This window comes from Lupinus angustifolius, chromosome LG20, assembly GCF_001865875.1.
Source record: "Lupinus angustifolius cultivar Tanjil chromosome LG20, LupAngTanjil_v1.0, whole genome shotgun sequence".
In the NCBI taxonomy this organism is placed as follows: domain Eukaryota; kingdom Viridiplantae; phylum Streptophyta; class Magnoliopsida; order Fabales; family Fabaceae; genus Lupinus; species Lupinus angustifolius.
The window spans coordinates 18815458-18842582 of record NC_032028.1 but is presented as its reverse complement, the minus strand read 5'-3'; the positions used below and the strand labels follow the sequence as shown (position 1 = coordinate 18842582).

Sequence of the window (27125 nt, the reverse complement as noted above, 5' to 3'; positions counted from 1 at the left end):
CCCCCCAAATCTTTTAGGCTTACAGACCTCACTCCACGCTACCCACACAATCACCCTACCACCACCTTTTTTCCCCCAAAGGAACTTCCTCTGCATTCTCACAAGACAAGACACTACACCTCGAGGAGCCTTAAAAAGAGATAGAAAATAAATAGGAATATTAGAAAGAACCGCATTAAGAAGGATGACCCTACCACCAAAAGAAATAAACCTTTGATTCCAAGAAGCAAGCCGGTTAGGGACTGCCTCAATGATTGGAGCCCAAATTGAGAATCTTTTTGGACTAGCCCCGATAGGAATACCAAGATAAGAAAACGGAAAAGCCCCAACAGTGCAATTCAGGAAGAGGGACGCAACATCCAAAAAATCAGCAGAGACTTTAACCACAAACAAATGACTCTTCTTATAATTAACCTTTAGGCCAGAGGCTAATTCAAAACAACACAAAATACTCTTCAGCGTCCAAAGGTTGGAAGCATGAGGAGAACAAACCACCATTGTATCATCAGCAAACTGCATAACCGACACTTCCACTTGATGGCTCCCAACCAAAAAGCCCCTAAAAAAACCTTGCTGTCGAGCCTGTCTCATCAACCCAGAGAAGCCTTCAGCTACCATTAAGAAAAGGAAAGGAGCCATAGGATCCCCCTGGCGAATGCCTTTAGAGACTGAGAATTGCTTAGTCGAACAACCATTTATGAGGACCGACATTGAAGTAGAGGATAAACACACCTTAATCCACTTCCTCCAAAGGATAGGAAAACCGAATCTAAAAAGCATGTAGTCAAGGAAGCTCCAACTCAGTGAATCATATGCTTTTTCAAAGTCAACCTTCAACAATAAACACCCTTCATTTGACCTCTTCGCAGAATGGATAACCTTGTTAATGACTACCACAACATCGAGGATACTACGATCCTTAATAAAAGCCGATTGAGTTGGCGAGATTAAAGAAGCAATAACCAGCTTCAGTCTTCCTGCAATAACATTAGCTAAGATTTTGTACAGCGATCCCACAAGGGAGATCGGTCTGAAGTCCTAGATTCTGTTGGGACTTAGGATTTTTGGGATTAGAGCGATGAACGAACAATTGACCCCTTTAGGGAGCTTTGCATTTGACTGGAATTCCTTCACAAAATTGAGGATTTCAATCTTTATAAGGTCCCAAAATTCCTGGAAGAATTTGAAGTTAAAACCATCGGGACCCGGGCTCTTGTCAGTAGCACAACTCCAAACCGCATTCTTTATCTCAGATTCCCCAAACTCAGAACTCAACATATTCTTTTGATCAACTGGTAGAGTTTTAAAAACAACTCCATCCAATTTCGGTCTAGAATCAGAATTCTCTTTAAAAAAAACATTCAAAGTAGTCAGAAATACCGTTTTTTATAGCATTCTCCTCCTCACACCACTGACCAGCAATACTAACCCCAAGGATTTGATTTCTCCTTCTCCTACTGTTGATACAAGAATGGAAATTTTTTGAGTTAGCATCACCTTCTTTAAGCCACTTGGGTCTTGCTTTTTGATGAAGGAGACTATTTTTCTACTGCGAGGCCAACCACCAATCAGCCGATATCTTCTTCTTCACCATCAATTGAGCCTCTGATAAAACACCCGACTCACCTAACAAATCAAAATCATTTATCTCAGCCTTCAGATTTAACAGTTGAGTATCCAAGCAACCAAATGTCGACTTGTTCCACTCGATTAAGCTTTTCTTAAGAAGGTGAAGCTTCTCCTTTAAGATAAAAGCCGCCCAACTAGTAACCACAGAGCTGTGCCAAGAATCAGAGACAAAAGCCTTCAAGTCCTTGTGCTGAAGCCAACAGTTGTTAAACCGAAAGGGAGAAGGATCCCTAGAGACCACCTTATATTTCAGAATAACAGGGCAGTGATCAAACAAGGATCGGTTGAGAGCCCATTGAGAGGCATCCGGCCAAAGAGATAACCAATCATTAGATAGAAGGAATCTATCTAATCTACTCATGCAAGCACCACCCGCTTGATACCAAGTAAAATTTCTACCAAGCAGAGGTAAATCCACAAGATCCAGTTTACGAATCCACTCATTGAAGAGATAAGAATCTCTACAATTCTCCACTTCCCCCACACTTCTCTTCTCATAAGACATTCTAATCGAGTTGAAATCACCAAGAAAACAAACTGGCATACACCCCAGGGATTCCTTGAAAACACAGAGTGCGTCCCATAAAAGTCTCTTTTGAATCAAATTGCAAGGCGAATAAATATTAACCACACAACATGAGACAGAACCCATCAACCAGTTGCCTTTCACAGCTAAAAACCCATCGCCGTGAACCACCTCAACCTTCTGAAACTTCGAACTATCCCACACACTGAGAATACCACCAGACCTCCCCACGGACGGATTAAAATCTCAATCACAATCATCACTACACCACAAGGACCCACACAACCGAACATCCAACACTTCTATTTTTGTTTCTTGAATAGCAATAAAATCTACATTATTCTCCCCGATTAAGTTCTGAACCTCCCTTTTTTTACACCACTCCCCAACCCCCTAACATTAATCGTTGCACAAATCATGGATTAACAGATTGAGCCCTTTGATTGGCTGAACTGGACCCAATCCTATCCCTTTCCTGAATAGCTTCTATACGACTAATCATCACTTCATCCTTACCTTCAAAAGTAACTCCCAGATTTTTTCCAATGTCCTAGAGCTTTCCAGACTGACTAATTCCTTGACATAGTAGGAGATTATTTACCTTCCTAACATGAGAATCAGAGATGGAGTTGCTAATGGTTGAATCCACATGACTGGATGCTTCTTCAGGTAACACTTCCAGTTGGTGGGGCTTGACCTTTGAAGACTTCTTCTTTATCTTCTTTGCTTTCCTTCGATCAGAAATGGGTGCCATTTTGAAGAGGGAATTTGGCAACCTCTTTTTAAAGTTCCCTTTTCTCTTCGATCTACCTTGTCTGCCTGGAGAGTTCTGATTTAAGTTAGGAGAAATATTGTCCACGGGTAGGTTCTTAGGTAAAGACCCCGTAGCACTGGAATGGGCTGAATTACACAAAGGCACCACATGTCTTACCTGTGGTGTAATTGTTCTCAAAGTGACCAGAAAAACCAGAAATTATTACATGATCATGGACATCAACAATTTTTTATTATTAATGATGCATTAATAATTTCCAAATAAATTATTTTATTCCAATTGAATAATAAATATATGATTAAGACTCATATTCTTAGATCATGTAATAATTCTTTCTTGAGAAAAAATGAGAAAAGATCACAAGTATGCCCAAAATGGCAATGGCGCGTGCCACACTAATTGAAGATGTTTGTCAAAATAAAGTGTGGTGAATAGCATAGTCTAATTGAAGACTTTTGTTATCTAACATTTTTGTTGTGGGACAAGAAATAAAAATAAAGAAAAACTAATTTCATACTTTATAAATAATGTCATTATTAGATGTAGGGATAAAGAAAGATAAGCTTGAAGACACTTTATCCTTAATAATTGTACTAGCAATCTTGGTGCATGCAATGTATCTCAACCTATTACACACTCTCTCCCATAATAACGCAAAATGAGTGAATTATGATCCTCTCCAATACTAGACCCTCCAGTATTAATTGTGGGATGAGAAAAATTTAAAAGCTTTAAAATTATTTAATTTAAAATATAACTATAAATTTGAATCTTAAAATAATTTTAATACCACATGTCAGAATTTATACCTAGTATTGGACACTAACTGCCCTCTAAACAAGTACACACTTTCTCTATGAATGCAAACACCACTTACTTAGACAAATATTGTGGCATATAGAAGGATATGCTTAGAATCTCTAGCATGTAATATAAGTGTCTCCTACTTCCTCAGTTGTTTTGTAGTGACCACTCCTAGGTTTTACTTCAGTTCTAGATAGTGACAAGTTCCAAGTAGAACACACATGCCATAAGTGCTCCTAGATCTGAAAAATGACACATTAATCTTATAAACAAATGAAATTAATCCATACTATGCTATCTACTAAATTTAACTCATTATGCTTCAGAGTTACTGTACCAAACATCCAACTTATTACTAGAATCACGATACATAAAATATGAGCACCTGAATTCAAACCATCGATAACAATATTTTTTCCCATCTCCGTAAAAAAGAGCTTGAGAGACATTTATCTTTCTTAATATACTATATCTTCAAGAAGAAAAGAAATATAATTCAAACTTTGTTATAAGGTTAAAATAATTTATAGGTGTTAGAGGGTTTGGAAATATTCAAATAGCTGGGTGAAATTAAAAAAAACAATTTTAACTAGGTCCCCATAACTAATCTCTATTTGTAATCTACAAAACCATGTGAGTCTCGGACATGGGGTGCAAAGACCTATTTACATTTTCACAAGAAGTTAAATAACTAATTTCAATTTCCCTAAAATGTTCAGGATTGTCATAGGTAGAAAAGTTTGTAATTTAATCCTTATGATAGATATTTGATGTTTGTTAACCCATGTAAGCCTTTCACAAGATCTCTAATATAATTTTCAATAATATATTTATCTTTTTAATTATAATAAAATTATAATTTAATTATTAAAAACAAATGCAGAAATAAGCAATTGCCTTTCTAGTAATTGAAATGATATTATATTAAAGGTAAATCAAGACAAGCAGGTAAGCCAAACAAACCAGGATTGTGGCATTAACCATGTTAGCATGAATACTGATCGAGAGTCTTTTGCCTTTGATCGAAGAATTCTGGCTCGTGACCGAGGGAACCTAGATCATGACCGAGGAATGCTGATTCGTGGTCTGGATCGTGACCGAGGAATGCTGACTCGTGGCCTGGATCGTGACCGAGGAATTTTGGCTCATGACCTGGCTCGTGACCGAGGAATTGTGACTCGTGGCCTAGATCGTGACCGAAGAATTTTGGCGCACCAGACCTGGTCTAGGCGCATTAACTTGGCACACCAGATTTGGCATATGGCCCTGCACTAGTCAGTGACACATCAGACCTGGCCTAGGCGCATTAACTTGGCGCACTAGATTTGGCTTATGGCCCTGCACCAGACGCACCAGGCATGGGTCAAAAATATAACTTTGGCACATCATGCACATACGTTTCCCAAGATTGGCGCACTAATCTTGGCCCTTATATCACATTTAGATTTTATCTTAATTTTGATACATTACATGAGCACTTTTCTGGCTATGACCTTTTTAGTCTTTTTGGACAAAGTTAGTTAAAAGTTAGTTGGGGTAAGGGTTGTTATTTTTCTGTTTTTGTCAATTGCTTGTTTCACAAGCAACTTGGATCTTCTTGTATAAAAGTGGTCCTTATGGGCACTCAACAAATCAATGAATGGAGGTATTATTCATGTTATTTCCGCCATATGGTATCAAGAGCCAGTCCCTAAAAAGACATGCTCAACACTTCTCTACTATACTCTTCTTTCTATCCAACAACTACTCCATTCCTTCTCTGCCTTCCTTCAATCTTCCAAATCTTGATTTGAAGCATGACAGAACCAATAAGCATGGATCACCAGAGAAATACCCAACTCATCACTGATAACAGTGAGACCAAGAATCCCTACTATCTCCATCTTGGGGATAGCCCAGGAGCAACTCTCGTCACACCACCATTGGATGGCACTAACTACCAAACTTGGAGCAGATCAATGAAGAGATTCTTACTCTCAAAGAACAAATATAAATTTGTGAATGGTCTCATCACATCACCAAGTCAAGATGATCCTGAATTTGACACATGGGAAAGATGCAATAATTTGGTCATATCATGGATAACAAGGTGTTTAACACCAGAAATCTCTCAGAGTATCATATACATTGAAAGTGCTCAAGACCTTTGGAAAGATCTCCAAGAAAGGTTCTCAAATGGTGACTATTTTTGCATGTCTAACCTCCTACAATAAGTACATTCCATTAGACAAGGGGACAAAGGCATATCAAAATTCTTCACTGACCTAAAGACTCAGTGGGAAGATCTTGAATCACTTAGCCAATGCATCTATGTCTATGTGGAAACAGATGCACCTGTGGGGTCTATGAGAAGATGAGGGCATATCATGAAAATGAATACGTGATATGCTTCCTCAAGGGCTTAAATGAAGAATTCAATACCTGGAAGGCTCAAATCCTTCTAATGGAACCCCTTCCATCCATAAACAATGTGTTTGCCTTGCTAATTCAACAAGAAAGGCAACTGGAGACAAACATCCAAGGAACCAAGATTCTCTTCAATTCAACCAACAAAGGGAATATGCATCAGGATGAGCAAGGACAATCTTGGAGATCAAGAGGTAATCCTGTAAGAACCAACATCAATCAAGGAAGGGGAAGTGGGTCAACAAGATTCTACAAGAAAACCAACATCAAAGTATGCACTTATTGCATCAAGGAGGGTCACACAGTTGACACTTGCTACTTCAAGCATGGCTTCCCCTCAAACTACCAAAAGATAAGACGAGATAGGCAACAAACATGATCAATAACGCTACTACTGAATATAGCATATAACCTGAGAGTCACAAGGAATCCTCAAGCTCAAAGAACAAGACTGCAAAAAGATACAATTTTGAGGCAGAACAATATGCTCAATTAGAATTCTTGTTGCAGAGTGTTGGAACTAGCCAGTCTGATCACAATATAAATCAACTCAGCATCACACCTATAGCACAAGAGGGTAATGATGCAGAAGATGATCAACAAGTATCAGGTAATATATCCCTATGGATCTTGGACACTGGTGCCACAAACCATGTTTGTCCTAATCTAGATGAATTTAACATGTTTCATTCTATAACACCAACCATCACAAATCTGCCCAATGGTTCCACCACTTGGGTCAACATATCAAGGACAATTATCTTATCCAAGTCCCTGACCCTACATGATATCTTATATGTGTCTGATTTCAAGTTCAACTTAATATCCATCTATAAGCTAACAAAGTATATGCATTGTCAACTAATTTTTGATGGCCTAACATGTTGCATCCAAGATATGACTACCTTGAGGATGATTGGACATGCTGAAGTAAAGAATAGTCTATACATCCTTAAGAGAATCACTAGGATAAAGGCTAGGGGCAATCATAATGTGAACAATGCTTGTACTAATTACAATTTTAATCTGTGGCACTTTAGATTAGGCCATCCCTCTATTGATGTTTTAAACTCTAAGTGCAAAGCTTACTCTTATGTCAATCATGATTCATTTGGTGTTTGTGATTACTACCATCTTAGAAAACAACCCAAGTTACCCTTTCCTAGTAATAACAATAAGACTAGCAATATTTTTTATTTAGTCCATATGGACATATGGGGGCCAATAGGGACCAATTCAATGCACAACCATAGATTCTTTCTGACTGTTGTTGATGATTACTCAAGACACACTCGACTCTTTCTTATGAAAGCCAAATCTGAGGTTAGATACCTAGTTCAAGACTTTGTCAAAATGATCAAAACTCAGTTTGACAAAGTCATCAAGGCCATAAGAAGTGACAATGGAATAGAATTCAGCATCCCTGACTTCTTTAGGGAACATGGCATACTACATCAAACCTCAAGTGTTGAGACATCTCAACAAAACTCTATTGTTGAAAGAAAACATAGGCACTTGCTGAATGTCACTAGATACCTCCTTTTTCACTCCAATTTACCCAAAACATTCTGGTCCTACATTGTGCAACATGCCACCTATCTGATAAATAGACTACCTAGTCAAACCTTACAACATAAGTCTCCCTTTGAACTGCTCCATAGAAATGTACCCAACTTGCTAGAAACCAAGGTCTTTCGCTGCCTTGGCTTCGCTTCAACTCTCATCCAACAAAGGACCAAATTGGATCCTAGAGCTTAGAAATGTGTCTTCCTTGGCCACAGAACAGGAACTAAGGGATATGTTATGTTTGACTTAAAGACTAGGGGAACCTTTATATCTATACATGTTATTTTCTATGAACACATATTTCCCTATAGAGTCAATGACTTAGGAGACAAGACCAGCCATGAAGAAAACTCAGACCTAACATTCCTAGATTACGAGGTTAATAACAACAATGCCAACCACTCAGAGGAATCTAACCATAACAATCAGCCTGAGAATTTTGATCCCATCTCAAACCAAAACAGTCCCTATGATGACTCTCCGCCTACACATACCCCTAGAATATCCAATAGGGTCAGACAACCCCCTACTCATCTTAAAGACTTCTACTATAACCTCCTTAGTGCAAATAAACACAAAGAGAGTAAAAGAGTGTATCACCCCATCACATCTGTGTTATCCTATGAATCACTGTCTAGGAGTCACGTCCCGTATGTCTTAAGCATAACTGCCAACAATGAACCAAAAACCTATAATGAAGCCATAAGATCTGAACACTAGATCAAGGCTATGCATGAGGAGCTTAATGCCTTAGAGATAAACAACACCTGGGATATAGATGATCTTCCTAATGACAAGAAGCCTATAGGATACAAGTGGGTCTATAAGATCAAATACAAGTCTGATGGCAATATAGAAAGATACAAGGCTAGGCTAGTGGCAAAAGGGTACAACCAAAATGAGGGTATTGACTTCTTTGACACTTTTGCTCCTGTTGTCAAATTAACAACAGTTAGATTGCTATTAGCCATTGTTTCTTGCCAAAACTGGATGTTGTATCAATTAGATGTCAACAATGCATTCTTGCATGGTGACCTTGATGAGGAGGTATACATGAACATACCTCCAGGTGTCACCTGCAATAAACCCAACAAACTTTGCAAACTAAGAAAATATTTGTATGACCTTAAACAAGTAGGAAGGCAATGGTATACCATGCTCTTAGAGTGCCTCATTAGCTTAGGGTACACTCAATCTCACCATGACCATTGCCTATTCACTAAGAATGAAGGCAAAGCCTTCACAACCTTGTTTATGTAGATGATTTGGTTCTGGCAGGAAACAACAAGATTGAGACAAACAGAGTTAAGCAACACTTAAATGACAAATTCAAAATTAAGGATATAGGATCCCTTAAATACTTCCTAGGACTTGAGATTGCTAGAGCTAAAAATGGCATAACTATTTTTCAGAGAAAGTATGCCCTTGACATACTTAGTGACACAAGATTTCTAGACTCTAAACTTGTGCCCACTCTCATAGTCAAAACTACCAAGCTACACATGGATGACTCCTCTAGCTACATTGACCCAAGTTCCTATAGAGGACTTGTGGGAAGATTGATGTATTTAACCAACACTAGGGTTGATATTGGTTTTGCTGTCCAACAGCTAAGCCAATTCATGGCTCAACCTACTAATCTGCACCATAAGGCCCTCTACAGAATGCTTAGGTACATTAAGGGAAGCCTTGGTCAGGGCCTATACTATCCCAATTCTTATGTTCTAAAATTAAAAGCCTTTAGTGACTCTGACTGGGCTGCCTGCATAGATTCTAAGAAATCCATCACAAGTTGTTATGTCTTCTTAGGAGACTCTCTTGTCTCTTGGAAAGCCAAGAAGCAGAACACAGTGGCTAGGTCCTCTTTAGAGGCCGAGCATCGTGCTTTGGCCTGTACTTCTTGTGAAATTCAATGGTTAACTTATTTGCTTGAGAATTTTAAAGTTCCTTTCATACAACTTGCTCTTCTCTATTGTGATGATAATTCAGCTAGATATATAGCTGCAAATTCAGTGTTCCATGAAAGAACAAAACACATTGACATTGATTGTCATGTGGTTAGGGAGAGATTGCACTCCAAAATTTTCCATTTGTTGCCTATCTCTACTCTTGAACAGGTTGTAGATATTCTAACTAAAGCATTGCACCCTGCTCCATTTCAATACTTACTCTCCAAGCTTGGGATAGTCAATATCTACTCTCCAGCTTGCATGAGGTATTAAAGGTAAATCAAGACAAATATGTAAGCTAAACAAACCATGAAACCATGATTGTACCATTAACCATGTTAGCATGAATACTGACCGAAAGTCTTTTGCCTTTGACCGGGGAATTCTGGCTCGTGACCGAGGGAGCCTAGATTGTGACCCAGGAATGCTAACTTGTGGCTTGGATAGTGACCAAGGAATTCTGGCTCGTGACCGAGGAATTGTGACTCATGGCCTAGATCGTGACCGAGGAATTTTGGCGCACCAGACCTGGTCTAGGCGCATTAACTTGGTGCACCAAATTTGGCCTATGGCCTTGCACTGGTCAGTGACACATCAGACCTGGCCTAGGCACATCAACTTGGTGCATCAGACATGGCCTAGGCGCATTAACTTGGCGTACCAGATTTGGCTTATGACCCTACACCAAACGCACCAGGCATGGTCAGAATCATAACTTTGGCACATCAGGCACATAAGTTTTCCAAGATTGGCGTACCCTTATTTTTCTGTTTTTGCCGATTGTTTGCTCCACAAACAACTTGGATCTTCTTGTATAAAAGTGGTCCTTATGGGCACTCAACAAATCAATGAATGGGGGTATTATTCATGCTATTTCCGCCATACATTATTCCTAATATAGTGATGCAAGGGCTTATTAGAATCTTTTCAAAAAAAAAAGTTTGATTGATTTTGTTAAATGATGTTTTTATGTGTTAATTTGATGCTTAGAATGTGTTCTAAGTCTTGCAAAATGTCTTTGAAATCTTAAAATGAAATATCAAGACTTAAAATGACTTCAAAATTTATTTTGGAAATATTATAATAAATTATGTAGCTTCCATACCGATTATATTGTTCTTGAAGTCTTCCAACAACTAAGAACATTATAATCGATCATAAATAATCTCTAATCCATTATAAGAATTGGAAAGTTTTCGACTCACAAATTTTACTGTTTTAATTTATACAAAAAATTATTAATTGATTAAAGTTTTCTTAGACATAAACATTAAGAACAATGCATCTAATTAATATAGTATATTTACCTTCTTTTTTTATTTCTACTGTTTATATCTTTATTAATCATCATTTAAACTATTTATCTTACTATAAAATAAGTTATTAATGTATGTTATAGGGTCTATACGAGAAAACTAACTCATTGATATGAGTTTGTAAGTTGTAACTTGTAGCTTGAAGATAGTTAGAAATATGTAGTTGTATAAGTAGCATATTAAAGCATATTTGTTCAATAAAACTAACTTTACAATTACCTGAAATTTGAAAATGATTAAAAAAGAGATAGTATATTTATTTAGTTATTTATCAAATAAATAATTAATAATTGGAGTAATTAATTACATATATAATTTAAAATCAATTTTCAATCCTTTATTCATATTTTATTTATAATCAATATTTAATTTAATTATTTGTTTTATTTTAATAATTTTTAGCCATTTTCAATATTTTATTTCCTTTATTTTTTTCATTTTACCCCTCCAAACTTCTAACATTTCTATTCAATTCAATCTGTCTTCTTCTTTTGTTTGCATATGGTATTTGTACAAAGTCTTATTCAATACCTATTATAATTTTTAAAATAGGTAATGCATGGAATATATAAATTCCCACAATATCAATTATCTAGCTGGATGTATTAACAATTTGATTCACGATATATATGTTAATTCTACTAATATTTTAGCCTTTGTAATGAAAAACAAACAATAATAATGAAGGTTATTTTAATTTTTATAATAAATGTATAATTGATGATAAATTTTGTATGTTTAAAAAAGTGTAAAGAACAACATAATTTATAATAATATAAACACATAATTTCATACTATTTTTTATAATTTACTTTTTTAAAATAAATATTTTTGTATGGTCCAAACAAATACTAATTTGAACTAAGAGAATATAATTAAACAAATATAAACATAATCATTATAATGGGCAACGAAGTTATTATACAAGGAAAAAAACACTTGAAATGTCCTTCAAACTTCAAAGCATGATTGTCATGCATGATCATGCTAAAGAAATAATTGTGTATCCTCACATCTTCTACGTTTGATCCTTCTAAATACTCAATTTATTTTGGCCTAAAATAACTTCAAATTGTTTTTTGTTTGGAAAAAAAATAAAAAAAAAATAAGTAAATAAAATAGAAGTTTCTAGGTGTTTTTTGAAATTGAGAGAGAATAATTAGTATTTATCCCTTTATTTTTTATATGAAAAACTAAGTGGATAATATAAACTGGATAAAGGTGTTTCTCGGTGTATTTATTCATTGTGTTGCAAATAGAAATAATTTCAAAAGTTAATAAAATATTAACTTCCTTATGATTTAGTTTTTATGATTATCTTTAAATTTTCTTTTTATAAAAAAAACTAACAGAATAATATGTAAGTACAACTACCCATTAAAATAATATTAAAAAGGAAAATGAAATTAGTATTATAATAAGGATGATAGAATAATTATTGATGCATCTAAATATTTAGTGATATGGTTCCTAACTAATTTTAGATAGTGATAAGTGTGAGTGGCTATCAGGTTGTTGGATGAGTACTTATCACCGAGGCTATCAAATTCAATTATAGATAGACTCCTTCGGTCTTTAGTTGAACACACGAGAAAATACTAAAACTAAGAAAAAAACAAACAAGAAAATAGAAGAAGAAAAAAAGATTTTACTTTTTTATACTCACGCCATTATGATGTTAGCATTACGCTTTTTTAAAGACATTAACGTCATTCACACGCCAACGTTGCGTTCTACTGAAGACGCTAACTTCACGCATGTGTTAGTTTGATGACATCATCTTATCACCGACAAGCATTCATTTCTTGTGTGACACGTATCGCAATCCTGCGCAGCTCTCAACTGCCTGTATATCTTCATCCACTACCATGTGTCTCTCTTTTGTGTCACATGTCACCATGTGATTTGGGTAGTCTCCTGATCCTCCTATGTACATTTTTTCGTTTTTTTATTTTATTTACTATTTCTATTTTATATTAATAATTATATAAGAATGAATAATAGATGTTTTTTTATAAATAGTAAATAAATAAATAAGTTACAAGTAATAATAAAGTTATATATTCCTTTTTCCATTGATAAAAGTAATTAATGCAAATGTATCTTTCTATCCAATAGTTATTTATCCTTTCTTTCTGAATAAGCAAAACAATCTTAAACCAATTGAGTATTTCTATTCTTTTTTATTAATAATAAGAATCTAAAATATCCAAATACATAAAACTAAAGTAGTAAAAATCATATTTACCATAATTTTAATAAAACTAAAGTAGTAAAAATCATATTTACCATAATTTTAAGACATGGTGTGGTGTTCAAATAAAAAAGTTGCACTTCACTTTTAGGAAATTAATTAAACCTTCTTAATAATCTAAAAACCTTTCAGCAATAAAAATAATGAAATTTGAATTAAGATTTTCACTCCTTAATATGAAATGTGGTATGAGTCATGACTATATTTCACTCATTTAAGTAGGGATATGAGGTTAAAATTACTCCTCACTAAAAAATTAAGATAAACCTAATCAACAAATCATTTTCTACCAAAGAATTACAGGATACACAGGAGTAAAATTTTATCTTGTTAGACACAATAAAAATTATTTTTTTTATGAATAAAAAATATAGTCAAACAAATTTGGGTATAAAATTATTTCATGCAATTAGTGAGAGTACCATCTAATATGGGTAGACTAGTTTGGAGTCACCACTATGTTTTTGTCAAATGTCATAATCATATCTAGATAGTACATTGGTGTGTTGTTACATTGATATTTTTATCTCCTATCTAATGTTATGCTTATATTATCATCTTTCTCAAATCTCATGAGTGATACTAACATGTCATTCTAGTAAATTCCTTCATTTCTCTAGATGTTAAAAAGATAAATGAATTTAATGAAGTAATGTTTTAGAGTTGCTCATAAAATTTGAGTAAGAGGATAAACATGACATTAGAATATATGTATATCAATGATGTAACACACCAATGCTATCAAGAGGTTCATCTAGAGAGACTTGTGACATGTCTTGAGTGTCATTGCATAGATAAATGCAAAAAAAATCATTGTTATTAATAGCAATCATAAAAATCCAACAAATAACTTTCTTAGTAGTCTAGCTAATATAAGGACTGATAGTACATAAAACTCATGTTAACCACTAAATTAAAAGTCATCACAATGAATAATGTGGGCACCACCAAAATTATCTTGCACTTATTTTGGTTATAATTGTCCATCTCTTCATGTGTCAATGAGGAGTAATGTAGACAATAGAAATAACAGTATAAGATGAGAAAACCAAATAAACTTAGGCATTGAAGTTTAAAGGACATTTCAAGTGGGTCATTTTTATGATAAAATTTGGAAGTTTATTTGAAAATTTAATTTTTAAATCCATTTTTACTTGAATTTGGATTGGTTCAAAGTCATAAATTTTTTATTGAGATTGGGTAAAGAATTTAGAGACATTTAATTTTAAATTGAATTTTCCATAAATTATAGTGGTGACAGTACTACTCATAATAATGAAACTTGCTTTATTTAATTTATTTTAACAAAATAAATGATTGTCTAACATGTGACTTTTGTATGTAAGGAGAAATATGTAATATTTTCCTTCTTCTTTTCATTTTTATTATTTTTTCATTTTTATTTTTTATTTTTTTAAAAATCCGGACAAAACTAGATACCATCACTGTCACAGTTTTATAAAAGTGTAGAATATAAAATATGGAGTTTTTTAGGTACAAAACAATAAATCTGGGAGAGGGGCGTGAAATTGGAAAGGTGGAGTAATTTACAAAATAATATAGATCATTGACCTCACAATTAGGGGGCCAGTTTTCTTACTTATTTTTAATGTATATTTTTAGTAATTCTTCTAAACAAAATGCAAAAACAATAATCTTTACGCAGCAACTCAAACATGTAGATACCATACTAATCATTACATTAATGTTTGCAACTACATATGCCAAAATGACAATAATTTTAATTTTTTTATAATCAACATGGCTAACACCCAAAAATACAATAATTTTATAACATTGCTACAATAAAACTATAGAAATGATCAATAAAAAGTAACAACTTAATCCCTAGTAAAACATTCATTTCCTATACTTTGCAGTAATAATATAAAAAGAACAAACTATATATTTACATGTAACAACAAAAATACTAATGCCTATACTTTCTAATAATATTAAGAAGGACAAACTATATATTTTCTTTTAAACCACATAGCATCCTTGAACCTTAGAAATTCCACATGCACCCAGAAGAAGGGACTACATGTCCTAAAGAAGCAGATAAACATCCCTGATTTCCAACAAAAGATGGTTGGAACATTTCATTGTTGTACATCACATCAAAGTCACTTTCCTTAGCTTTGTGATTATTAATGTTTTTCATTGTACTTGTTCCATGGTCTTCAATCAACATGCTCATAATTGACTCATCTTGGTTCATGAAAAAACCACTACCTGAGTTGTGTGCATTATTCTCAACTTGATTGTTCTCAAATTGTGGAGTGGTAGTGTTGGTAAAGTTCCATGTGAAAGGGGTAATTTCAGAATCATATGAAGGTGGTGCCAACATAGGAGCTTCAAAGCTATCAACTATGATATCATGTTGTTTCTTTTGATCCTCATTTTGATTTGGACTAGAGAAATTTGTCACATTTGTTACATAAGATGATTCACCAACAACATTTTTTGTTTCACTCTTGTAAGGAATAGGAAGAGAATCAATCATTGGAGAAAGTTCTACCAACATTGGACCATGCATTCTCTTTCCACAAGAACTCTTTTGAAAAACTCTACAAACAGCCCATTCTTCCTGAAAAGAAACCAAAATATACAACCTTACTATAAAATGATCAAATCAATAATGTCAAATCTACATCCAAAATTGAATTATACATTGTTACCCATCTTTTAATTATTGGTTACAAATGTTTATCAAAGATTAATAACTTATGTACTTGACCTTTATTCTAAATTATTGTCAAAAAAGGTAGTAACAATGAGTTAGAGGTTAGAAATCAATAATCAACTTCTTGATAACCAAGAAGGTACAACCAATTCAAAACTGTGCTAGAAGATTTTTATTTACTTGGATAAAGAAAAATAGTACTTTATATAAGAGTGCTAAAGTAAAGAATTAATATTTTTTCAAAAAGTGTTTTTAAAAGAATTATACTTTAAAAAATTGAGGTAGCCATTATTAATTTATTATATATTAATTACCTTGGTTTGAGTTTTGAAGTGTAAACAGAATTTGAAAAGGAGGCCAAAACAGAGAACAAATATTACCTCTGTAGCAGCAAAAAATAAGAAGAGAAGAAACTTTACCTTGGAAGATTTAGAAAGATTATTCATAGAGTTTTCTCCATCCAATCTATATTCATGCATGACCCAGTTAGTTTTTTCACCCTTTGGAGCTCTTCCTTTATAGAAAACCAGAGTTTTCTTCATTCCAATTAGTGCCTTTCCCTGATATATATCTTTGTCTTTTCCTGTGGCCTTCCAATAACCAGCATCAGTGGCCCTATTAGTCCTTTGACCTGTTGGATATTTCTTGTCCCTCACACAGAAAAAATACCACTCTTTCTCACCCATTTTCGCCATACCTACATTCAAAAAATAAAATCAAGTTAACACGTATTCGCGCAGAGTCAGTCTTCCGACCGAAAATCGGGTGATAAATTAAAAGAATTAAGAAGATTTTAAGAGACTCACTAGGTAATTCCCATGGTTCGCAGCTATTCATATCAACCTCTGCAATGGCTATAGCACTGAAATTTTTGTCAAGAACCTTCTCAGAGAGGTAGTAAATTATGAGTTCTTGATCATTTGGATGAAACCGAAAACCTGGTGGCAATTCAACAACATGATCTAATTGCATGTATCTTGTAACATTTCTCATTGCTTCCATTTTCTGTCACATTAAACAAACAATAAGCACATAACAGAACCATCAAAATCAATTAACAATTCTTAAAAAAACACAACACAAACATGTCTCAAATGTTTGACATAGGAATCAATCAAAATCCTTAAAAAATTGATGTTTTTTTAGAAAGAACATGAAACCAAGTTGATAAAAGATTGAGCAAGGATATTGAATTGAAGAAAAGAAAGAATTTTGGATTACAAATATTCTAAGAATTGGAAGAAACATGAAGAAGGTAGAAAAGGTTTTAAGGTACCTGAAGATTATTGTTATGAAAAGACTGTGTTGTAAGACACATAAGGTCCTTAAATACTGAATTTTTTTTGTTTTTATTATTTCTAGATTCAGAGAACCGTGGCTTATAACAACTTTGAGTTATTTCATGCTTTTAGCAATGTCTTTTTTTTTTTTACTTTTGTGAGATAAGTTTCAACTTGAACTTGACTAGGAACATTTCACCAAGTTAGACTGCACGTAACTGTTAATGCAGTAATAGTTATCTCATTTCTTCACCTTAAATGTTATATTTTTGTTACACTTTGATTAAAAATGAATCAATTATTGATTAGGAAAATGATCATCCAATACCCATTTTTCTAAATCTTTTACTTCATCATTTATCAATTGTTGTTTCTTAAGTATAAGTCTTTTAATATCAATGGTTATGGAGTTGCTTGGAAAAAAGTAAAGAGAAGATATATTTATTGTTTGTTTAGTGTTGTTGAATTACTTAAAATTAGTGTGAGACTTCACCTAAACATATATTTTTTTGTTTCCCACGTGTATCCTCGCACTGGAGGCAATCCTGTCCGAGTCGGGAACATCCACAGGTACGTGGGGCTAACTCTCCCAACGAACATTTTTTCCATCCACAAGACTCAAACCCGGGTTCTTGCTTAAGGGGAATCAATCATGTACCACTTGAACCAACACACGTTGGTCACCTAAACATATTTAAAGAACTAAATGAATGAATTGAACTTTAGTGGAAATCAAAGCTCAACAAATACATAAAATCTCTTGTGAAAACAATAATAAGTATTCAATAAACAATGTCACTAAAGTTATAATTACTTTTTTAGATGAAGCTTTTTTGGTACATATAACAATCACAATGGGTACTCAACCTGCAGATAATAATTACAATGAGTTAGGTTAGGATCTATTATTTTTGGACACATAAGTAATTAGGGTTAGAGATTTTAAAACATGCTATTGAAAGGGGCATGCCCAAGTATTTAGGTACTTAGACTCATAAATCTTAAATCCATAAATATATTATCTAACAAATTTATTATTTTTAATCACAATATCATATTAAAATATATTATTCTTGGACTTTAATATCTTCCTAATCAAAAGTATGCTTTGATTTTATTAAAATACAGTATTAGTTGATATTGGTGATATTAGTAAATTTGTTAAAGTTTATATTTATTAAGTTTGTGCTAATAATATGATTTTAGATCTTTAAATTGAATGTCTTATTATCTTAATTTATATGAATTAACTATTTAATATTGAGGAATAAATATAGACATTTAATATGCTTTATTACCTCAATTTTTCTTTTGAATTATGTTTGTTTGAGTAAAATAATTTTGTTTAATTGAAATTTTAAAATTGTCCACTTGTGTTCGAATTATATTTTATAGTTTTTACTATTATGTTTTCTTCTTTTCATTGCTAATATATATGATTATAGGAAATTTATACAAAATTATATATGTTAGCTGCAATTATTTTTTTAATATTTTCTGAGTTTATATATCAAAAAACCCGCAAATAGATTTTATAGTTATTTTTTCAGAAATTAAATAAAAAAGAAAATAATTAAAGTAAATGAGAAAGATCATTTGTAGAATATGATTTTAATCGTTTTATAATTTTATCTTCTTAAAGAAACTCTTAAATTGGATTTTAATCGTTTTAAATCTGTTTTGAGAATAACCGATATTGTTAAAATCAGGTTTTTTATTTATAAAAGCATCACTACCACCGCAATCCTAAGGGTATTTGGTGCAACCCTATTTCATGCTATTATTATAAAGCTACATAAAACCTTGAAACCCAATAATCTATTACTTCATTTAATTCTCCATATATGTATGACAAAATTTCACCTATTTAAAAAGTTTCTCATCATTTCATTGTAACGGAAATTTAGCTTCTCTGCGCGTCATCAGCTTTTAAAATCATTACTGCTGACGTCAAAAAAATATAGCAGATATGATCACCACCTCATGCCAAAATAAAAAATAAAGAGAAAATGTATACACTAATAGTCTATGAATTTTATACATTATTACTATATTATTATCTCATATTTAATCATCATTGATTTTTTTTAAAAAACTAAACAAATGAAGGATAAATGTTGTATTAAATATATATAAATTTTTACACATATATTATGTATTCACTATTTTATAGGATAAAATAAAAAATATATGCAATGTATCACTTCTATACACTATGAAATATGAATACATATTTTACCATTCATGTTTAACCATTGTTGATTCTTCAAAAAGTAATCTAAATGGATAATAAATAATCTAATGAATATGTATAAATCTTCACACCGACATACATAAATATTACATTCATTTTATATTATTCATTTTGTCTTCAATAACAAACTGACATAATTAAAAAATTACTTTCATTAAAAGTAAGTATTTTTAATTAAAAAATTACTTTCATTAAAAGTAAGTATTTTTAATTAAAAAATTACTTTCATTAAAAGTAAGTATTTTTAATTAAAAAATTACTTTCATTAAAAGTAAGTATTTTTAATTAAAAAATTACTTTCATTAAAAGTAAGTATTTTTAATTAAAAAATTACTTTCATTAAAAGTAAGTATTTTTAATGAGATATTTATTTCTCATTAATAGCTAAAATAAATGATATGAAATAATGGGCCCAAAAGATTTCTTTCCACTTTATACATGAGGAATTATTATTATTAACAAGTTATTTGTCTAGTACTTTAATGTTCCGCTAAATTCTCAGTATAATTAAAATGTTAAGTATTTGATTTCTGTGAGTGTTATTTGTTAAGATAAATGTATCCAAAATGAATTAGTTTATTATCCATTAGATGAAAGAATACACCTAGTAATACAAAAAGGGGAAAGACTTGTATGGAAATGTATGTAGGTGGAGATAACCAAATAAAACTTGTCAACCCATTAAAAATTTAATTTTAATTAAAATTTAATCATAAATGATATCACCAACAAACATAAACACACCTTATGTCTTTAAATGTGATGTGTTATATATGTCTTTATACAAGTTTTTCTCTCTAAAAAGATAGAAGAGATAGATTGACTTAGACATTCAACTTGTTGAAAGAATTGCAAAAGGTTCCTGAAATCATTGTAACGGAACCTGAGATTCAGCAATTTGTTATTATGGAAAATGAAGTTCCCGTGACATTCAACCGCGTTGCATTGTGGATGAGTAGTGCTTCTCTTACATCAAATCCTTACCTTTAATATTACTATTAGTACCATGTTACTTTTTATTTTCTTATGCTTGATAAATAACGTGGGACATTGCTTTTTCTATTTTTATTTTTAGTAAAATATTTTTATAATTATTATTCTAAAATCACAAATGTAACCCTTAACTTCAAATACAATCTTCTACAATGCTGAACTTTTAAAAAAAGATTTAAAACTAGAGATCTTGGTAGATATTTATATAAGTTAAAGTTGTATTTGGATTTAATCTCTCCAAAATTTTATTATTTAATATGTCTGTTATAGAGTAATTGATTCATGTCTCTTATCTTGTTCTTTTATTTTCTTTTTGATCCAAATAATTTATCACATTTCAATGTTGGAACCTAATTGAATTGATTTAACTTGATCATTTTAATATACCTAATTCTGACATCAATTAACTCTAATTTATGCTTAATTTTATTTTCCAAATATGTCTGAAATAAAAAACAATATGATCATTAAATTATCAAATATTCCAAATTGTTCATTGGGATTGGTGATGCAATGAGCAATGCTGTATTGCTTTAGTTATATCGCAATAAGTGCCATAAGGGGATGAGAAGGCGCAAGATAACAGAATTTCTTTACTAATTGGTTTTTAAGTAGAATTCGTCACATTCTAGCTTGTAAATATTTTTAATTTTAGAATTCTTAACCAATACCCTAAGTGTACTAATTATTTTCTTTTTATTGGTAAAAGACAAATTTTATTAAAATTGAACCACAATTACAATATATTCAAAAATAAAAATTCACTAGATAATATACCATTTATATTAATATAATATCTCCAGTTAAAGAATTATTTACTTGATGTAACACAAATAATTGCAACAAAAGTGACAAATATTATTGATATAAGAAAGTCACAATATATTCATCAATCCAATAATGTTAATAGTGCATTATTATTATCATTGATGTAATTGTTGATCATACAAACACTAGAAATAAGTCATGATTGGCCAATCCTAGCAAGATTTGGCATGTTTCTAGAACGTTAGGAACATAATGGATTAAAAGTTGTTTGATTAGACAGTGGAGTGAAACCTCACTTTGTCACGAGGTAAGTCATGATTCGCCATGTGAAAGTTAAGGCTCATAACTAATTCATCATTTCACTTATTGAATCACTCTATATGTCATCAAGTTGTCATTGATTAAAAAAATATTTATTAATTAAATTTTAATTTAAATATATTATTTTATGACAAATCATAAGCTCATAACATATAAAGTAACATAAGCTATAAGACAGAAAATGTGCTCATTTTCTTGTTTAAGTTGAATCTGGTCTCATAACTTAGATTTTAAATTATTAAAAAGAATAAATTGAGACATTGTTAATATTTTTTAGAATTATTTTAAATTTTTTTAATTTTACTGTTATCAAATTAGTATATGTAAATTTTTTGAATCATCATATTTCCTCTAAAAAAAAATTAAGAGAATTTCTTTTCTTTGATTTAAGGGGCAATGGGGAGATTAAAAATAAATAGGATACCACAAAACATTCATCCAAATTAGGAAGAGGATGAGATAGAAAAGAGAGGACTACTACACCATACTCCAAACAACTTACTTTAATAAGGAAAAGTTAAAATGAAGAGACATGATGGTCTTTACTTATGTCAAATAAACATCATCTATTCTCATCCAAAGAAGGGGAGAGAAGTATGTATAATTTCTCTACTCTTTTCTTCCCTTCTATGCAGTCTTATTAAATTTGGACCGGTTAATAAGTCAATTAGAATATTAAGTTAATGAGTCACTGGTTGGACTAGTGGGTCAATGGTCGGCCATGTTGACTCGTTTATAATAAAAAATCTAAAAGTTCATAATATTAGCTACACTACGCTAGAATTGCAGTTTAACAACGCGTATTTTAGATGTATAACAATGTTTTTATGCGCTTTCTGTTTGATCACAATAGTATATTGCCATCATTAACAACGCTTCTTAAACGCTATTGTATTGAATATATACCACAACACATCACACAAAAAGTATTGTCATATAGTGCATAAATACAACAATGCATCGTCCACAAAGCATTGTCATATAGGTCTTACATAAACAATGCATTTTATAAGTATTATTAGTAGCGCTTATTGTTACGTTGTTGTAGTGCATATATAACAACACATTATCAGAAAAACGTTGTTGTATAATTCATAAATATTCTCAAACAACACCTTAATATAACAGCTCAACACACACATTATGTTGTTGTATTAAGCATGTACAACAAAACTTTCTATAAAAAAACATTGTTGTATTAATCCTTTATAACACTGCAATCCAAGGCTTTCCCTAGAATTTTCTGTTGATTTTTATAAATTAATACTTGCATATACATTTATTAGCAGAACATATATTCTCATCATGTACCACTTGAACCAACACACGTTGGTCACCTAAACATATTTAAAGAACTAAATGAATGAATTGAACTTTAGTGGAAATCAAAGCTCAACAAATACATAAAATCTCTTGTGAAAACAATAATAAGTATTCAATAAACAATGTCACTAAAGTTATAATTACTTTTTTAGATGAAGCTTTTTTGGTACATATAACAATCACAATGGGTACTCAACCTGCAGATAATAATTACAATGAGTTAGGTTAGGATCTATTATTTTTGGACACATAAGTAATTAGGGTTAGAGATTTTAAAACATGCTATTGAAAGGGGCATGCCCAAGTATTTAGGTACTTAGACTCATAAATCTTAAATCCATAAATATATTATCTAACAAATTTATTATTTTTAATCACAATATCATATTAAAATATATTATTCTTGGACTTTAATATCTTCCTAATCAAAAGTATGCTTTGATTTTATTAAAATACAGTATTAGTTGATATTGGTGATATTAGTAAATTTGTTAAAGTTTATATTTATTAAGTTTGTGCTAATAATATGATTTTAGATCTTTAAATTGAATGTCTTATTATCTTAATTTATATGAATTAACTATTTAATATTGAGGAATAAATATAGACATTTAATATGCTTTATTACCTCAATTTTTCTTTTGAATTATGTTTGTTTGAGTAAAATAATTTTGTTTAATTGAAATTTTAAAATTGTCCACTTGTGTTCGAATTATATTTTATAGTTTTTACTATTATGTTTTCTTCTTTTCATTGCTAATATATATGATTATAGGAAATTTATACAAAATTATATATGTTAGCTGCAATTATTTTTTTAATATTTTCTGAGTTTATATATCAAAAAACCCGCAAATAGATTTTATAGTTATTTTTTCAGAAATTAAATAAAAAAGAAAATAATTAAAGTAAATGAGAAAGATCATTTGTAGAATATGATTTTAATCGTTTTATAATTTTATCTTCTTAAAGAAACTCTTAAATTGGATTTTAATCGTTTTAAATCTGTTTTGAGAATAACCGATATTGTTAAAATCAGGTTTTTTATTTATAAAAGCATCACTACCACCGCAATCCTAAGGGTATTTGGTGCAACCCTATTTCATGCTATTATTATAAAGCTACATAAAACCTTGAAACCCAATAATCTATTACTTCATTTAATTCTCCATATATGTATGACAAAATTTCACCTATTTAAAAAGTTTCTCATCATTTCATTGTAACGGAAATTTAGCTTCTCTGCGCGTCATCAGCTTTTAAAATCATTACTGCTGACGTCAAAAAAATATAGCAGATATGATCACCACCTCATGCCAAAATAAAAAATAAAGAGAAAATGTATACACTAATAGTCTATGAATTTTATACATTATTACTATATTATTATCTCATATTTAATCATCATTGATTTTTTTTAAAAAACTAAACAAATGAAGGATAAATGTTGTATTAAATATATATAAATTTTTACACATATATTATGTATTCACTATTTTATAGGATAAAATAAAAAATATATGCAATGTATCACTTCTATACACTATGAAATATGAATACATATTTTACCATTCATGTTTAACCATTGTTGATTCTTCAAAAAGTAATCTAAATGGATAATAAATAATCTAATGAATATGTATAAATCTTCACACCGACATACATAAATATTACATTCATTTTATATTATTCATTTTGTCTTCAATAACAAACTGACATAATTAAAAAATTACTTTCATTAAAAGTAAGTATTTTTAATTAAAAAATTACTTTCATTAAAAGTAAGTATTTTTAATGAGATATTTATTTCTCATTAATAGCTAAAATAAATGATATGAAATAATGGGCCCAAAAGATTTCTTTCCACTTTATACATGAGGAATTATTATTATTAACAAGTTATTTGTCTAGTACTTTAATGTTCCGCTAAATTCTCAGTATAATTAAAATGTTAAGTATTTGATTTCTGTGAGTGTTATTTGTTAAGATAAATGTATCCAAAATGAATTAGTTTATTATCCATTAGATGAAAGAATACACCTAGTAATACAAAAAGGGGAAAGACTTGTATGGAAATGTATGTAGGTGGAGATAACCAAATAAAACTTGTCAACCCATTAAAAATTTAATTTTAATTAAAATTTAATCATAAATGATATCACCAACAAACATAAACACACCTTATGTCTTTAAATGTGATGTGTTATATATGTCTTTATACAAGTTTTTCTCTCTAAAAAGATAGAAGAGATAGATTGACTTAGACATTCAACTTGTTGAAAGAATTGCAAAAGGTTCCTGAAATCATTGTAACGGAACCTGAGATTCAGCAATTTGTTATTATGGAAAATGAAGTTCCCGTGACATTCAACCGCGTTGCATTGTGGATGAGTAGTGCTTCTCTTACATCAAATCCTTACCTTTAATATTACTATTAGTACCATGTTACTTTTTATTTTCTTATGCTTGATAAATAACGTGGGACATTGCTTTTTCTATTTTTATTTTTAGTAAAATATTTTTATAATTATTATTCTAAAATCACAAATGTAACCCTTAACTTCAAATACAATCTTCTACAATGCTGAACTTTTAAAAAAAGATTTAAAACTAGAGATCTTGGTAGATATTTATATAAGTTAAAGTTGTATTTGGATTTAATCTCTCCAAAATTTTATTATTTAATATGTCTGTTATAGAGTAATTGATTCATGTCTCTTATCTTGTTCTTTTATTTTCTTTTTGATCCAAATAATTTATCACATTTCAATGTTGGAACCTAATTGAATTGATTTAACTTGATCATTTTAATATACCTAATTCTGACATCAATTAACTCTAATTTATGCTTAATTTTATTTTCCAAATATGTCTGAAATAAAAAACAATATGATCATTAAATTATCAAATATTCCAAATTGTTCATTGGGATTGGTGATGCAATGAGCAATGCTGTATTGCTTTAGTTATATCGCAATAAGTGCCATAAGGGGATGAGAAGGCGCAAGATAACAGAATTTCTTTACTAATTGGTTTTTAAGTAGAATTCGTCACATTCTAGCTTGTAAATATTTTTAATTTTAGAATTCTTAACCAATACCCTAAGTGTACTAATTATTTTCTTTTTATTGGTAAAAGACAAATTTTATTAAAATTGAACCACAATTACAATATATTCAAAAATAAAAATTCACTAGATAATATACCATTTATATTAATATAATATCTCCAGTTAAAGAATTATTTACTTGATGTAACACAAATAATTGCAACAAAAGTGACAAATATTATTGATATAAGAAAGTCACAATATATTCATCAATCCAATAATGTTAATAGTGCATTATTATTATCATTGATGTAATTGTTGATCATACAAACACTAGAAATAAGTCATGATTGGCCAATCCTAGCAAGATTTGGCATGTTTCTAGAACGTTAGGAACATAATGGATTAAAAGTTGTTTGATTAGACAGTGGAGTGAAACCTCACTTTGTCACGAGGTAAGTCATGATTCGCCATGTGAAAGTTAAGGCTCATAACTAATTCATCATTTCACTTATTGAATCACTCTATATGTCATCAAGTTGTCATTGATTAAAAAAATATTTATTAATTAAATTTTAATTTAAATATATTATTTTATGACAAATCATAAGCTCATAACATATAAAGTAACATAAGCTATAAGACAGAAAATGTGCTCATTTTCTTGTTTAAGTTGAATCTGGTCTCATAACTTAGATTTTAAATTATTAAAAAGAATAAATTGAGACATTGTTAATATTTTTTAGAATTATTTTAAATTTTTTTAATTTTACTGTTATCAAATTAGTATATGTAAATTTTTTGAATCATCATATTTCCTCTAAAAAAAAATTAAGAGAATTTCTTTTCTTTGATTTAAGGGGCAATGGGGAGATTAAAAATAAATAGGATACCACAAAACATTCATCCAAATTAGGAAGAGGATGAGATAGAAAAGAGAGGACTACTACACCATACTCCAAACAACTTACTTTAATAAGGAAAAGTTAAAATGAAGAGACATGATGGTCTTTACTTATGTCAAATAAACATCATCTATTCTCATCCAAAGAAGGGGAGAGAAGTATGTATAATTTCTCTACTCTTTTCTTCCCTTCTATGCAGTCTTATTAAATTTGGACCGGTTAATAAGTCAATTAGAATATTAAGTTAATGAGTCACTGGTTGGACTAGTGGGTCAATGGTCGGCCATGTTGACTCGTTTATAATAAAAAATCTAAAAGTTC

General features: G+C 30.9%; 3 protein-coding genes across 3 annotated transcripts in view; 1 reads left to right on the top strand and 2 right to left on the bottom strand.

The window, feature by feature from the left end:
- LOC109335530 overlaps positions 1-2909 on the bottom strand; it is a 3892-nt gene extending 983 nt beyond the window's left edge. The window contains exons 1-4 of the mRNA XM_019571664.1: positions 2757-2909; positions 1627-2335; positions 1089-1346; positions 28-992 (exon numbers count right to left, since the gene is read on the bottom strand). Coding sequence (XP_019427209.1) covers positions 28-992; positions 1089-1346; positions 1627-2335; positions 2757-2909 — 2085 coding nt within the window. The remainder of the gene's footprint in view (positions 1-27; positions 993-1088; positions 1347-1626; positions 2336-2756) is intronic.
- LOC109336091 (SPX domain-containing protein 4) overlaps positions 1-8856 on the top strand; it is a 24408-nt gene extending 15552 nt beyond the window's left edge. The window contains exon 5 of the mRNA XM_019572470.1: positions 8845-8856. The gene's annotated coding sequence lies outside the window, so the exon portion shown is untranslated. The remainder of the gene's footprint in view (positions 1-8844) is intronic.
- LOC109335275 (NAC domain-containing protein 92-like) lies at positions 14822-17305 on the bottom strand. The gene is made up of 4 exons (XM_019571405.1): positions 17188-17305; positions 16718-16916; positions 16331-16608; positions 14822-15815 (listed from the first exon to the last, which is right to left on the bottom strand). The coding sequence occupies exons 1-4, from the start codon at positions 17227-17229 to the stop codon at positions 15234-15236; spliced, it is 1101 nt and encodes a 366-aa protein (XP_019426950.1). The 5' UTR covers positions 17230-17305; the 3' UTR covers positions 14822-15233.

What these genes read in the sequence shown, in the direction of transcription:
- LOC109335275 (XM_019571405.1), bottom strand. Translation starts at nt 17,229, where the DNA reads ATGTGTCTTACAACACAGTCTTTTCATAACAATAATCTTCAG. An exon ending in TTCATAACAATAATCTTCAG is followed by an intron (nt 16,917 to 17,187) that starts GTACCTTAAAAC and finishes TTAATGTGACAG; the next exon opens with AAAATGGAAGCAATGAGAAA. An exon ending in ATCTTTCTAAATCTTCCAAG is followed by an intron (nt 15,816 to 16,330) that starts GTAAAGTTTCTT and finishes GTTTCTTTTCAG; the next exon opens with GAAGAATGGGCTGTTTGTAG.